Consider the following 14333-nt stretch of genomic DNA (forward strand, 5'->3'; position numbering starts at 1 on the left):
TGTCGGAAATGTAATCTTTGAAAGGAGAGCTTGAGAAGAAATCATTAAAATGTCTGTTCATGGTTTTGCCTAAACCCCAGTTTTCGAGATTTTTCCAAAATAGTCTGTGCAGACTTAAAGGGATGAATACGCTCCTCTCTACTCGCTCAATTGCTTTCTTGAATTCATCAATAAACTTTGCATTATTTATATAAATCCATGACGAAACAATTCACTTGAGCAGAGAATGGCAACATCAATTCAGAGAAAAAGTGAAAATAGAATCAATAAATGCGTCACGGGCCATCTGAAGAATATCCTAACATCTATAAAACTTTTTGATCAGAATTTTACGAACTACAAAAAAATTCCTCATATTTTTATCTAAGCCTCGTATTTCCCGAGTTATTATCAAATTTTGGAGGAATAAATACACTTCAAAATAATATCAAGATTTATTATTATCTAAAACTAATGCAGAAAAAGTCCCAAAATTTTAATAAAAATGTAAACACTATAAAATATCACAACCGATAACGTGAATGAATTTGATTAACAATTTGTTAATTTAAATAGTGCTCTACACGTTTTACAATGCAAACCAGCGATTACCTAATTCACTGCACACGCTTTCAATTAAACGAAGAGGCATCCCATTATCAAACCCTACATGGTAGCACCTCAAAGAGGATAAAAAAAAGAGGACAAAACTTTTTGATCAGAATTTTACGAATTACAAAAAAATTCCTCTCATATTTTTATCTAAACCCCGTATTTCCCGAGTTATTATCAAATTTTGGAGGAATAAATACACTTCAAAATAATATCAAGATTTATTATTATCTAAAACTAATGCAGAAAAAGTCCCGGAAATTTAATAAAAATGTAAACACTATAAAATATGACAACCGATAACGTGAATGAATTTGATTAAAAATTTGTTAATTTAAATAGTGCTCTACACGTTTTACAATGCAAACCAGCGATTACCTAATTCACTTCACACGCTTTTAATTAAACGAAGAGGCATCCCATTATCAAACCCTACATGGTAGCACCTCAAAGAGGGTAAAAAAAGTTATATGTAAAAGGTGAAAATAGTTGGATTACGAAACGAGACAAAAGGCTCAAAAATGCAGGTATCCATAAAAGCAGCCACGTGAGCTGTATCCTAAGCGTCTACTGTTGTTACTGCCGACAGTTAATGGTATAAAAGGAACGCCGAGGAACAAGAGGCGGAGGCGAACGTCTCACTTGTGCAGAAATCATTATGCAAGCGCGGTGAATTTTTGCGAAAGTACGAAAAAAAAATAAAGAGGAGAAGAAAGACAAGTAATGCCTGTAATGCATCGTTCGAATGACATACGAGTGATGGTAATGCGTAGGTACATGACGATCACATGATTCCAGTCTATGAGAGGAAAGAGAAAAGTGGAGTCTCGTGATTTTTCAAATATGGCATTGTCTTTTCAATTCTGGAGGAGCGATTCTACGAAGAAACATTGCGTCACCAAATTCATATTTACATTTCATTCAACTAATTGAGTAATTATCTGAATATATAATCAATGCAACAAATTTATTGATTACGAAGTCCATTATTTTTGTTTGTTAGTCATTTTTGTGTGCAAATGAACTTTTTTAATGATTTAATTTCATCCGCAATTTAATTAATTGATTGATTGCCTGATTTAATTAAATTTATTGGGCCTTCGATTGCACTTTAATTGACTCACCATAAGCATCCTATCCACCGATTACCGGAGCCCGATAAGATCACTCACTCGTCGACAAAAATCCGCGGTTTTAATCTTAGTATTAATTACAACTTTTGATTGATTGAGAGATCAATTGCCGATGGGTGATGGGGTTTTAATTATACAAGCGTAATGACTCGAGGTGCAGGCAGAGTACTGTGGAGGTGTCACGGGCACACGCGGTCAGGAACTGATCCAGTTCAGACGTGCCTAGAGAATGTCGTGATCCATGGGTACTCCATCCCCCTTCTTACGTACCCCACTTTGGTGAAGATCATGATGAAACTGGGGGAATAGAATACATGGCTGTGGTGATGAGTGCTAATTGCACCCTGATAGTATCAATGGTAAATGTGGTAACTGCTGGTAGCTCTAGTGGTTGAAGCAGGGGGATGGTAATCTGAAGGTTGCGGGTTCAAATCCCGAGCTGATAGCAAAGTTGAACAATTCATTGGCTGTTAACGAGGCTTCCGCCGAGGTCTCTAGCAATAAAATTAAAAAAAATGAGGCTTCTACCAGTGCACTTGGATATTGGCACTTGTTTTCGTCTAATTCAAATCTCGTAATTAAATATTCTATTCTGATAACTCTCGATGCTTTGCTTCAAACCGCATTGCAGAATAAAGTTTGAAATGAATTATACTTTTTCTCAGCCCTAATGAGTACTATTAGCTGTGGTAATTATTTTTGAAAGGTGTTTCATCGGAAACAGCTATTGCTTTTGAAAAAAATGGACTTGGCTTTAATCAACGGATCAACTTTAATCAACGTCCATCGCTGTCCGTAACTTTTTATCATATTTCCTGGTAACAGATGGAATTTGTGATAAAAAATCGAATATCTTTGGGAAAAATCCAATCTAAGAGCCCTTGAAAATCAATTAACACAGCTAATAATTTGAATTTGATCGAATCAATGGTAAATGTAGTAACTTCCGATAGCTCTAGTGATTGCAGCAGACGGCTAGTCATCAGAAGGTTGTGGGTTCAAACCCCACTTGGATATTGGCACTCCTATCCTATTGATTTTCTTCTAACTCACGTCGCATCAGACCATCATTTCGCATCAAATCTCATGTCAGCATAAAGTTAAAAATAAATTTGTTAATTCAACAGTATATGATATCCTTCCTGCTGCTCCACACGTCCATCTCCATAAATCGCCGATACTTTTTCTCAGCACTAATGAGTACTATTAGCTGCGGTAATAATTTTCAAAGGTTTTGTTTTGTTTTTTTAGTGAAAACAGCTATTGCTCTTGAATAAAAAAATGGATTTGACTTCAATTAACGTATCCTCATCACTGTCCACAACTTTTTATCATATTTCCTGGCAACAGATGGAATTTGTGGTGAAAAAATCGAATGACCTTTGGAAAAATCCAATCTAAAACCCTTAAAATTCAATTAACACAGCTAATAATTTCACTTCGATCAAATCAAGGGTAAATGTAGTAACTCTCGATAGCTCCTGTGATTGGAGCAGACAGCTAGTCATCTGAAAGTTGTGGGTTCAAATAACGCTTCGCTATTCACTCGCCCAATTTTAGCGCGGCCAATTGTTGAATGCAAAATGGAATTGAGAAATAGAATTTTCAATTTACCAGAGTGCAACAATTTTCTATACTCCGCAAATGCTTTGCAATACATCTGCATTTTTCTCTCCTTCATGCGCTAGTGGACTTCCGCCACATGAATAGCGACTGACACACTTCATATTCCATTGTTCCTCTTCATTTTTTCCCAGTAAAAGATTATATTATTATTTAATCAATTCTAATTCTAATAAATAATTTATATTCTAATGTAATTTCGGAAGTGATACTTTCAAAGAAATATAAATGCCGGACCGTTTTAAGTCGGAAAAAATCATCAATTGAATATTCATCCCGGTCTCCGAGGTTCCCCGAATATTCCCGAGCCCTCGCGCATGCGTATCACTTCTTCGCGTTCGTATTCACTGTTGGATGCACGCAGGCCGACGAGTGAGTTTATGGGTAATATTTCCCAAGATTCTTTGGTCGATTCGTACGAAAATAAAAAACAATCAGTCCCAGAGTATGAATTTTTGAATTACCTAGAGTACGCGACATTCAATCTCATAGAGATAGTGACACCGGTGATTGTGAGTGATTTTTCGTCATTGTTGATGATGGTTAACAATAAAAATGGCGTTACTCGGGTGTTATTTCAATTTTTGACAGTTGCGAACTTTCCTGGGAAATTTAAAATCACAGAAATTACTGGAAAATCGCGCAGAAAGTCATCGACTCGTGTTTTTGTTGTTCTATATGATACGTTGCAGAATTGAATTGTGATTTTTAGTAAAAAATGTTTGGGATAACCTCCAAATCCTGAAATATGTCAATATTTACATATTTCAAATTGAGAGATTAATGATTTCAGTTTCCTGGAGGCGGTGAATATGTCGTTAGAAGATGCAGAAACTCAGGAAAATTCTCTGGAAAATGAAGACAATTTTACACTTCTCGAAGAGTTGACTGCAAGTATTTTATTTGAATTCCTCTAATAGTTGAATAATAGAACACATCATTATGCATTTATCTGAAAAATGAATAGTTTTAATAGAAATTTTCAGAAAATCTTTTTTAAAGCCCACAAAAATTTGGGAAAAAATAGTATTCTCACATTTCTACTTAAACTCCACCATCAAGTAAATTATTCTATAATGATTTAACAATTTATTATCCAAAAACCGTCATTAATAGCTCGAAAAATTTGCCTTGCAATGATTCCTCGATAACATTCATCTTAAGAACGAATAATTTGAGAAGGAGAAATCAAGAATCCCCTGAAAATGTGCCCTCAATCATTTCGTAGATTAAACCTCAGTTTTAAAATGTCTCCAATTAATTAAAATGTCATCCAATTAATGAGTCATGAAATTGAAATAACTCGATGATCCCAGGATGATCACGAAGCGCTCCCAGTTGTAATCAACGAGGAAGACGGAACCGCTCTCCAAGGAGTAATCCTCCAGGACCACGAGTTACTAGGAGCCACAATAACTGCAGTCACATTCCCTGATGGCACTCAAGCATTCGTGACAGATCATGGTGCCAGCCCAGGTAAAAAGCCCCCCAAAAAATATTTCCTTGATAATATATTTTCACCACATAAATTAATTGAATGAATTAATTAAATAATCTCCCAATATGAATTAATTAAATGAATTAATTTCACAATATGAATTAATACACTTTTCTCTACTAGTGAAGAGAAAGAAAAATATTTTTTCATTTTTTTTAATCAAACACGATTGGCGCCCTTAAACTCTGCTCGACAAATTCCTTTAAAATCCTCAGACCTAGATTACAAAGAAGACGAGGACGTCCCCCGTTCCATAGTAATTCGGGACGTAGCAGGTCTCGAGGGGAGGGTAGTTCACCTGGAGGTCGACCCAGTGGTCCTGCACTCGGAGCCCAGCACTTCAAACTCCTCAGACACAACCTACGCTCAAATCCAGATAATAAACGGCAGTGCCTACATGGTGACGAGTAGACTGGACTCAGACACTCCGAAAACAAAGAAGAAGGACGCAAAGGGCTTCTCGCCAGATCTAGAACAGAAAATCAGGTACGCGTGTCCTCGGGAGGGCTGCGGCAAAATCTACACGACTCCTCATCATTTGAAAGTTCACGAGAGGTCGCACACAGGACTGAGACCGTATGAATGCGGATTTCCCAGGTATATTGAACCTTATTCCCTTCATTCACTTCATTCAAACAATATTTTGTAATTTTTTTTGTTGCTAAAAAGCAGAAAGTAGCTTTTAAGTCATTGAAAATCTGTAAAAGATGCAATTTCAAGGATCAGAATTAGATGAATATTTCTGTCTTGAATGTAAAGTGACAGAAATTATCGCATAAAAAGGTCAAAACTTACGTAATTGCAAATTTCAGGTAGAATTCAAGGAGATTCAAATAGTTTTAAGTGAAAATAATTGAATTGAATTTACAGCATCACAATGACTTAAATTTTCAATTCATGTAAAATACAAGACTACATTCACCTGAGTTTGTTTAATTTTTCCTAGTTTTCCCTAAATAATTCATCTGAAATTCCCAATCTTCATAAAATTCCTCATTAAATTATGAAAAAACCAATAGAATCGATCATTTTTCAATTCCATATGAAATTTCAGTGGAAATATCCTTCGCCGAAAATTCCTGCATTCAATTTTCTAGATGCAGCAAGAGTTTTTCAACTGGATACAGCTTAAAAGCCCACCAGAGGACCCACACAGGGGAGAAACCCTACAAATGCACAGCCACAGCCTGCGAGAAGAGTTTCAAAACCTCAGGGGACCTCCTAAAACACATGAGAACTCACACAGGGGAGAGGCCCTTTCCCTGTCCATTCGAGGGCTGCGACAGGGCCTTCACCACCAGCAACATCAGGAAAGTTCACATCAGGACGCACACAGGAGAGCGTCCCTATACCTGCGAAGTCTGTGAGAAGTCCTTCGCAAGTGCAACGAATTACAAAAACCACATGAGGATCCACTCGCGGGAGAAGCCCTACACCTGTATGGTGGAGAACTGTGGAAAGTCTTTCACCGAGTATTCTAGTCTCTATAAACATCGGCTGGTGCATACACCGGCTAAACCGTTCGAGTGTCAGCTGTGCCACAAGAGTTACAGGCAGCATGGGACACTTGTCATACATAAGAGGACGACTCATGCTTTGGTCGACAGTGATGAAGGGGGCGATGTATATTTTGATGGCGTCGAGGTGGGGCAGGGCAAGGTGAAGAGAAAAAAGAGTAGACAAAATGTAAGTCTCAATTTTAAAAGCAGAACATCGTCATAAACAGAACAAATTTTTTAATTATCAATTCATCCATTCGAAAAAATTATTGTAGTATCGATATTATCGCTTTTCATGTTGATATCCTGCTGATATTTCTCGTGAAATTTGAAGGAAAAGAATTGAAATTTAATTTTCCATGGAGAAATTTCTTTGGACATCTTCGTAAAGAAATTTGAAATGTTTTTTAAAGATTAATATATTAGTGAAGAAGAAGATGAGAAAAGATGGGAAAAAGTCTGCTGAATTCTTTCAAGTGTGAAGATATTTACAAAATGAATTGATAATTTTTCTTTCGACATTTTTTATTCCTTTTTTTGTTTTTGCAGAGAATTATGATGAGTAAAGCAGCACAAATAGAAACATCAGAAGCCACAGAGGAATCATCTGACAATGAAACACAAATTTTACTAGTTGGAGATCCGAAACAACTTATTGCACTTCAGGTACAATCCAATTTCAATTAAAAAACCAATAAATCTATAGTAATTATTTTATAACTTTGTTCTACTTATTTCAGCAAATGGGCATGGAAGAGACATTCGACGATCCCACGATGGACACAACGCTGGAAGGACTGAACATAAAAATTGAGGGAATGGAATTCGGCTGGAATTGATTATGCCTAGAAGACAAATAATTTTGTTATAAGTAGATAGCACAATGGAAATACCGAGATAAGATATTTTATCGTATGACATAATAAACTAAAAATGATTTTAGATACCAAGTCATGTCTTTACAGTTCGTTACACAGATAATTCCTCGTTATTCTTTCCTCTTCTACCCAGAAATGTGTGAACAGATGTTTGCGATAGTGCCGCAATAATTAAATACCTGAAATACATTTTTCGTACTAATCTGAACTAACACTCGTTTCTGGGAACCAGATGATCCCTGAAATAATCCTCAAGCAATTCCTCAATTATTTGCTGAAGAAACTAGCGGACGATTCATCATCGCTATTCTGAGACGATTGTGGTTTTGAGGGCGACGATTTCATTACTCTCAAAACCACAAAAATCGAAGTAAGGTGAAAGATAACTTTACGATGCACGACAAATTGAAAAATGGAAATACCACGCGATAAATCCTTCATTGCTGTGACAACAAAAGACATTGAGACAATGTCTTCAATAGAATTTAGAAAGAACGTCATTTGGAAGAAATATTACGATAATCTTTTACTTTAAAATTAGATTTTTTTCGAAATTGGGAGTAAATTACTTCAGCTAACGATCAAGAAACAATTTATGTCAAAAGGAAATCTGCGAAAAATGTTTTTTACTATTCTGATGACAAATTATTTGTCATTAATACCATTCGACATTCAATCAGGCCTGAAAAATAGATTTTTTACGTTCGAAAATTTCTGAATATAAAGGAAATATCAAAATTTTTATGTGAGAATTTCGCTGAGATTCAAATATATTCAGGACTTTAAAGATCGAATCTGCAACTACTATCTGTGATTCTCGAGTCAAATTTAAAATCAGTACGAATTTCATCGAATTGCAAACACCCCGCAATTTCCATGTAAATGAATTTCAAAAATTCCGACAAATTGAAAGATTGAAATACCACGCGATAAATCCTTCATTGTGATGACAACAAAAGACACCGAGATAAAGCCTTCAACCACTAAAAAATCCAATAGCATTTCAAGTGCAGCCTCGAAACCTTTCAATCGATAATTGCTGGACCGATACTTCCGTTTTGCAATTTGTCCTCCCACCATTATCCGGAAGACCTTCTGGCCCATCCTCGTCATTCGCCACCTCCACCATTTAAAAATCAGTCTATGACCGAGCAGGTGTCAAACTAGATCGATTTTCCACTCGTTTAAAAAAACTTCCAACCACTCGAGGAAATTCCAGTCACTCCACAAGACTAAAAAACCGTTAGATATTATTTATCGTCATAAGCCGTGATTGAAAATCTACGTCGAGATAAACTACCAGAAAGTGACGCTCACAGACACCAGAAATCGTAGGAATAAATAATAAAATCGAAGATAAACTATCGACCACTTAAACTATTACGTTGTAATCGAGGATAACAATATTTGTGCTTGAAAAATCTGTTTTTTTACGAGTGGACACTCAAAGGGGGTCAGTTCCTCCACAAAAAGTGAGATAATTCCAATCAAATATAATTTATCGAAAAAAAAATCAACATCAAGCAGCAAATGAAAAAGTTAGAAAAAACAAACTAAAATTCTTTCAATAAATAATTAAATACGTAAAGTAATGCATAAAATCCTCCACTAAAAGCGAGATAATTTGAATTGAATATAATTTATCAAAAAAAAAACTTCCACTTCAAAACTGATTAAAATTCTTTCAATAAATGATTAAATTATTCAGGAAATTCTTAAATACGTAAAGTAATGCACAAATGAAACGGGTAATTCCGGAAAAACAAGAAGTACTCGCTACTTTACGGGAATGTCGTTCGCTAAATTACGGAATTATAAAAAATAAGCCAAGAAATAAAAAGAACTGAAAAATTCGTCGATTAAAAATTTATTTGCGTTTAAAATGAACTCCAACAGTCCACGGGGCTCGCGTTAATCCGGATTCGCACTATCTCGGGGACCACTGGCAGTGTATGAAGAAGATAAGCTCCGAGACTGAGGACCTGGAGGTACACAGATCGATTACAAACACGATAGAGCAGTGGAATGAAAACTAAATGAAAGAAGACACGAACAAATTCGTTGTTACAACTCGTGGATGTTGCCAGGACAGTTGTCACTCAGTAAACAATTAGCTAAATTAATGTAAATTAATCTAATGGGGCCAACAGAGCAGCTTCAATGCAACATATTCACTCGTTTTAACCGAGCATAAAGGAGCGATTTGTACCGTTTTATCATTGAATAGACACGGATTGTTCAACGGCGCAGACGTTTATCTCGCGTTTGCTGATCAAACTATGAGCAAAGGGTCGACTTAAACACATTGCAGGCCGTGAACAGTATGAAGGATAAATACTGACGTCACTGATTTATTTATTCAAGTGGAGAATTCTGAGTCATTTGAGTGTTTTCATGGGGTTAAAGTTTCTTTTTTCAATTTTCGGGGATCTGCACGCGCTGGTCTTGAGTGGCGGAGCCTCGAGGACATCTTTTAGATGGTATCTCATCGATCCTATCGGCTCGGACAACAAGTGAATGGAAATATTTGGAAAATAAGGGGCTCAGGAGAGTGATCGATGATATAATTAAAAAATTGGTTGACACTGATCAGAAAATCGCGAAAAATCTGTTTTTATTTTGGTAGAGAGGGGGAATTGATGGTGAGAATGAGTGAATTCACAGGTTTGAAGAAATTCCAGAGAAAACTCTAGAGTTTTAGGGGATTGCATTTAATTTTTACTGATATTCTATGGGGGTTTTATAAATTTGATTGAGAATTTATTGAAAATTAGAGGAGTTTTTTTTATGATTTCTATCATTTTTTTGGTTTTCTGCGTCATTTACTCGTTTGCTTCTCGTTGAGAATCGCTAGGCATCAATTTCGCATGCAAATTCTTTTTTATGAAAACTTGAATGGAAAACTTGTTTAATTCATGGTCAGGAATTTCCACAAACAAAACTAATATATTAATAAATGACTAAACTTCACTTGAATTAAAAATTCAAATTTTTCTTATTATGAATCCCTCTGGGCTTTAATTTTGTATGCAAATACTTTTTTCTTGAATGAAAAGTTTATTAAATTCATGCTGAGCGATTTTCATAATAAATATTAATAAAGTAATAAATTCATAAATTTAAATGAAATTGAAAAATCAAAATTATTTCTTGGAAATAACTTTAAATCTACGGGACATATGAAAATTGCTATGAGAATCGTTTTTCCGTCGACGGAAATATTAAGGAAAGACGGAATCCAGAAGAATAATCTACATAACATTCCAATAACAAAATCATTAAATAATCATTTGAAGTTGCTTATAAAGTCATGGACCTTGAAAATCGAACTTGACATTTCCAGGAATTCCGAATTAATTCCGAGAATGAGTTATTGTAGGAACCTATCAAGAAACAATTGTCGAAAGGGGGGAATTTTCTGCGACAAGTGTTTTTTAATATTCTCATCACAAATTCCTCACCATTAAGATCACTCGACATTGAATCCGACCTGAAAAATCGACTTCTTACGTTTGCATTTCTCTGAATCTCAGGGAAGTATCAACATTTACATGAGAACATTGTCATCAGCTGTCAATCCCTCCTCCCCCTTAAAAAAATTTGGTTTGAAAATAAAAATGATTGAACTCATCTCGCTTTAACCCTAGTCTGGTCACTAAACGCGACCCTGCGATTGGTCACTTCCGCGGGGATTCCCCGCCGTGTTATTTAGGCTTTAGCGTTGCCGAATTCACTCTACACTACCCGGGCGCGTTTAATGAGTTTCCGGCAACGTCGCGTCATGGGCAATTAATTTTCCAAACTTTTGAATAAATTTCCGGCTGAAAGTTATCGATAGTTTAAAGAATCAAAGCACATTAATCTCCAGGAGGTGAGAATGAAGATCAATGTGCTTTGGGTTTAAAAAATATTAATAATTTTGAGCAGGAAATTTGTTTAAACATTGCGAGAAAACGATGGCCTTCTGTTACCCCTTAGCATGGGAAAAAATAATTCATCGAAATAATTTGTTTTCTTTAGGAATTTTGGGAAATATGTTGTTCTAAAAACGACTATAATTTTTTAGACACTTCAATTGACAAAGTCATTTTTTTTTATTTTTTCGGTTAGCCAGTCAACTTTAATTTTTAAAAAACGACGCGCGGCGGGTTTCCCTCATAGGGTGACCAATCTAGGGTTAAAGAGACGCTCCGCATGCCTAAAAGCCGAAACCTAATGATTCAAAAATGACAAGATTCTCCATTACGAAATTTGATTCAAGAGATAGAATCAGCACGAGCTGGACTGGTTCATGTGCCAAATTCAAAATCAGTGCAAATTTCGTCGGATTGTTACAAATGGACTGATTACACACGAGTAGACTCGAGGTAAACAGGATCGAGGTGCCAACGCGTCACGACCTCGACCATCTCGAGGTCCAGCTCCACGTGATCGAGATTCCTCCTAGTCAGTTTTTATTTACTCTCCCATATTTCTACATTCCTTTCCTGAATGCTGAGGCGGGTGAACAGGGATATTAATTAACCCTAACGATCCTAACTCAAACACCATGAATTAGCTTGCAAATTGTTGAATCATTTATCGATCGTGTCATGTGATGCAAGTCCGTGTAAATTTAATCGGATGAACTCCCTTGAACTTTCCGTCTGAATGAGCTGTCGACATATTTATTTATACAAGAAGAAAATCATTAATTTTAATTTTTTAGAAATCGTGAAATGATTTTGAGAATAAGTTACTGCGGGGGATTGTTAAGAAACAGTTTGTATAGAATGCAAATTTTCTGCGAGAAAAGTGTCTTAATATTGACAGGTTTATTAATTAATGCTAATGATTCCAACTCAAACAACATAAATTAGCTTGTAAATTGCTAGATCATTTATCGATCATTTCATACAAGTAATAATGCGCATCCGAGCGAATTTCATCGGATTGTAAACGCCCCTGAAATTTCCATCTAAATGAGTTTCAAAAACCACGACAAATTGAAAATTTGAAGTACCACGCGATAAATCCGTCATTGTTAACCATTGTCATTGTTGTCATAACAAAAGACATGGAGAAAGTCTTCAATAATATTTAAACAAGACGTAATTTTAAACGAAATATCAACATTAGATTATTATTTACAGTTTAAAGAAATTATCAATTTGACTTTTTCGTTGTGAATTGATGTCGAATTGATGTCATGAATAAATTATTTTTTGGTAACGATCAAAAAATAGTTTGTGTATTTAAAGAAATTTTCTAGGAAGAATATTTTTTAATATTCTGATTACAAATTACTCACCATCAAAATCAGAAAATAGTATATGTCAATACAAGTGCGTAAAAGTGTTTTTTTGACTTTCCCAAGGGTCAAAGAACACTTTTCCCACGAGTGGTAAACCCTATTTTTCATCACCATGTGTGGAAAGTGGGATTTTACGCACAAGTGATGAAAATGGGGTATTTTGTGTGCGAAGCGTGGAAAAATAGTATTTTTCCGGGCCTTCGTATAAAATAGTATTTTTCCTCGCCTTCGGCTCGGACGCCAACTTCACGCGAGTCAAAAAAACCCATGACACTAGGCGTGAATGATATTTTTCCGTAGTGATGTTCAGTTTTACGAGTTTGGGGAAGGGTCAGTATCAATCCCCGGACGAGGGAAAGTGAAGATTAGTACGGAAAAGTGTTTTTTTTTTCACTTGGATCATAAAGTAAATTTTCGTCACTTGTATGTAAAGTGGAATTTAAAAAATCCCCATTTCCATACATTGTGGTAAAAAATAAGGTTCGACACTCGTGGAAAACGTGTTCTTTTACCCTTGCGAGGGTAGCACTCGCCTTCGACAGGCGTTTCACACATCGCACGCGTTAAAAAACACTTTTACGCACTCGTATCAAAATATACTATTCTCTTGGATTCATACGCTTATTCATCATTGAATAAAATGAAAAAATAGACAATTCATCTCGTTTCACCTCGAAACCGATAAACAGGGATATCAATTAACCCTAACGATCCCAACTCAAACACCATGAATTAGCTTACAAATTGCCTCGATCATTTATCGATCATGTCACATGGTAAATCGATCGATTCCCAGGCAAAAAGCGTCCGAGTGCCCAGGTTGCGCAAACACACGTCACGTTTGTGGACGACTTTTGTCTTCCCATTTTCATTGTCGCCTCAATGACAAGAGGGACAATGGTCGTGTGGCCGCCATCGGGTCATCAATAGAAAAATGCGAGTTAACGTTTCTTATCACGAGGAATTTTTAGAATTGTTGGGGCTCAGGACAAATGTCTGAATGTCATGGCTTCAATGGTGTAATTGAATAATTGTTCTGCCTATTTTTACGAGGAATAAATCAGGTCTTTTCGCGTCACATGCTCGATGCTTCGACGATATTTGTCACCCAGTTTCCAGGTAAATTATTAGTCATTTGGTGGGTTTGAGGTGGAAGGATGGGGATTGGAGAATTTCTCGCAGTGAGAATCACGAGGGTCTCTGATGAAGAGAGGACATTAGGAGACATGAATGGTTTGACAATGAGGAATTTTTAATTTTGAAGGAAATTTTTCTGTTTTTAGATCTGCGGTGAATTAGATTACTTTCGAAGCATTTAGACGCTTACGAAAATTAAATGAAAATATAATTCTTTCATTTGTTATTGATGGTCGTCGTCATTTAATTCTTAACAATTTTAACAATTTTACAACAACGTTACCGAGTTATTTTCTTTTTTGGCGATATTCGTTAGAAAAAAGTCAATAGGTTTGATTTTTTCCCGTATTTTCAATTCATTTCTCTCAATAAAATTCTAGAAATAAAATTTATACCGAAAACTGCGTAATTTTCAATGGAATTCGCGCGAAAAAACAGAATTGTTGATAGAATTCCAACGGAATTTCATTAGAAATAAAACTGAATTCCTCGGACTATCCAATGTAAAAACTTTTATGCAACAATGTTCTTTAGTTGGGGGAGAAGTTGTCCGGGAGAAATTAAACGCGGCGACTTTGCGGAGTATCTCTCACCTGTGACTTCTGCACGAGTGAACATCGGGCGTAATTAATATTCCGGATTCGATCGTGATTATAATATTGGATCACCTATTTTTAGACA

At 35.8% G+C, this 14333-nt stretch overlaps 1 protein-coding gene across 3 annotated transcripts; it reads left to right on the forward strand.

The window, feature by feature from the left end:
* Nucleotides 1–3689: 3689 nt before the first annotated feature.
* Nucleotides 3690–7281, forward strand: LOC107046968 (zinc finger protein 76). 3 transcript variants are annotated; one of them, XM_015269695.1, is made up of 7 exons: nucleotides 3690–3731; nucleotides 4141–4237; nucleotides 4664–4823; nucleotides 5061–5442; nucleotides 5943–6531; nucleotides 6894–7010; nucleotides 7085–7281. In XM_015269695.1, exons 2-7 carry the CDS (start codon nucleotides 4160–4162, stop codon nucleotides 7181–7183), a joined length of 1425 nt encoding a protein of 474 aa, XP_015125181.1. In that variant the 5' UTR covers nucleotides 3690–3731; nucleotides 4141–4159; the 3' UTR covers nucleotides 7184–7281. The 3 variants fall into 3 exon arrangements, with proteins under 3 accessions (XP_015125181.1, XP_015125190.1, XP_015125185.1); XM_015269704.1 differs by having other exon boundaries at nucleotides 3694–3719; XM_015269699.1 differs by having other exon boundaries at nucleotides 3699–3859.
* Nucleotides 7282–14333: the final 7052 nt, after the last annotated feature.

This window comes from Diachasma alloeum, unplaced genomic scaffold, assembly GCF_001412515.2.
Source record: "Diachasma alloeum isolate Michigan unplaced genomic scaffold, Dall2.0 Dall_scaffold_00183, whole genome shotgun sequence".
Lineage (NCBI taxonomy): Eukaryota > Metazoa > Arthropoda > Insecta > Hymenoptera > Braconidae > Diachasma > Diachasma alloeum.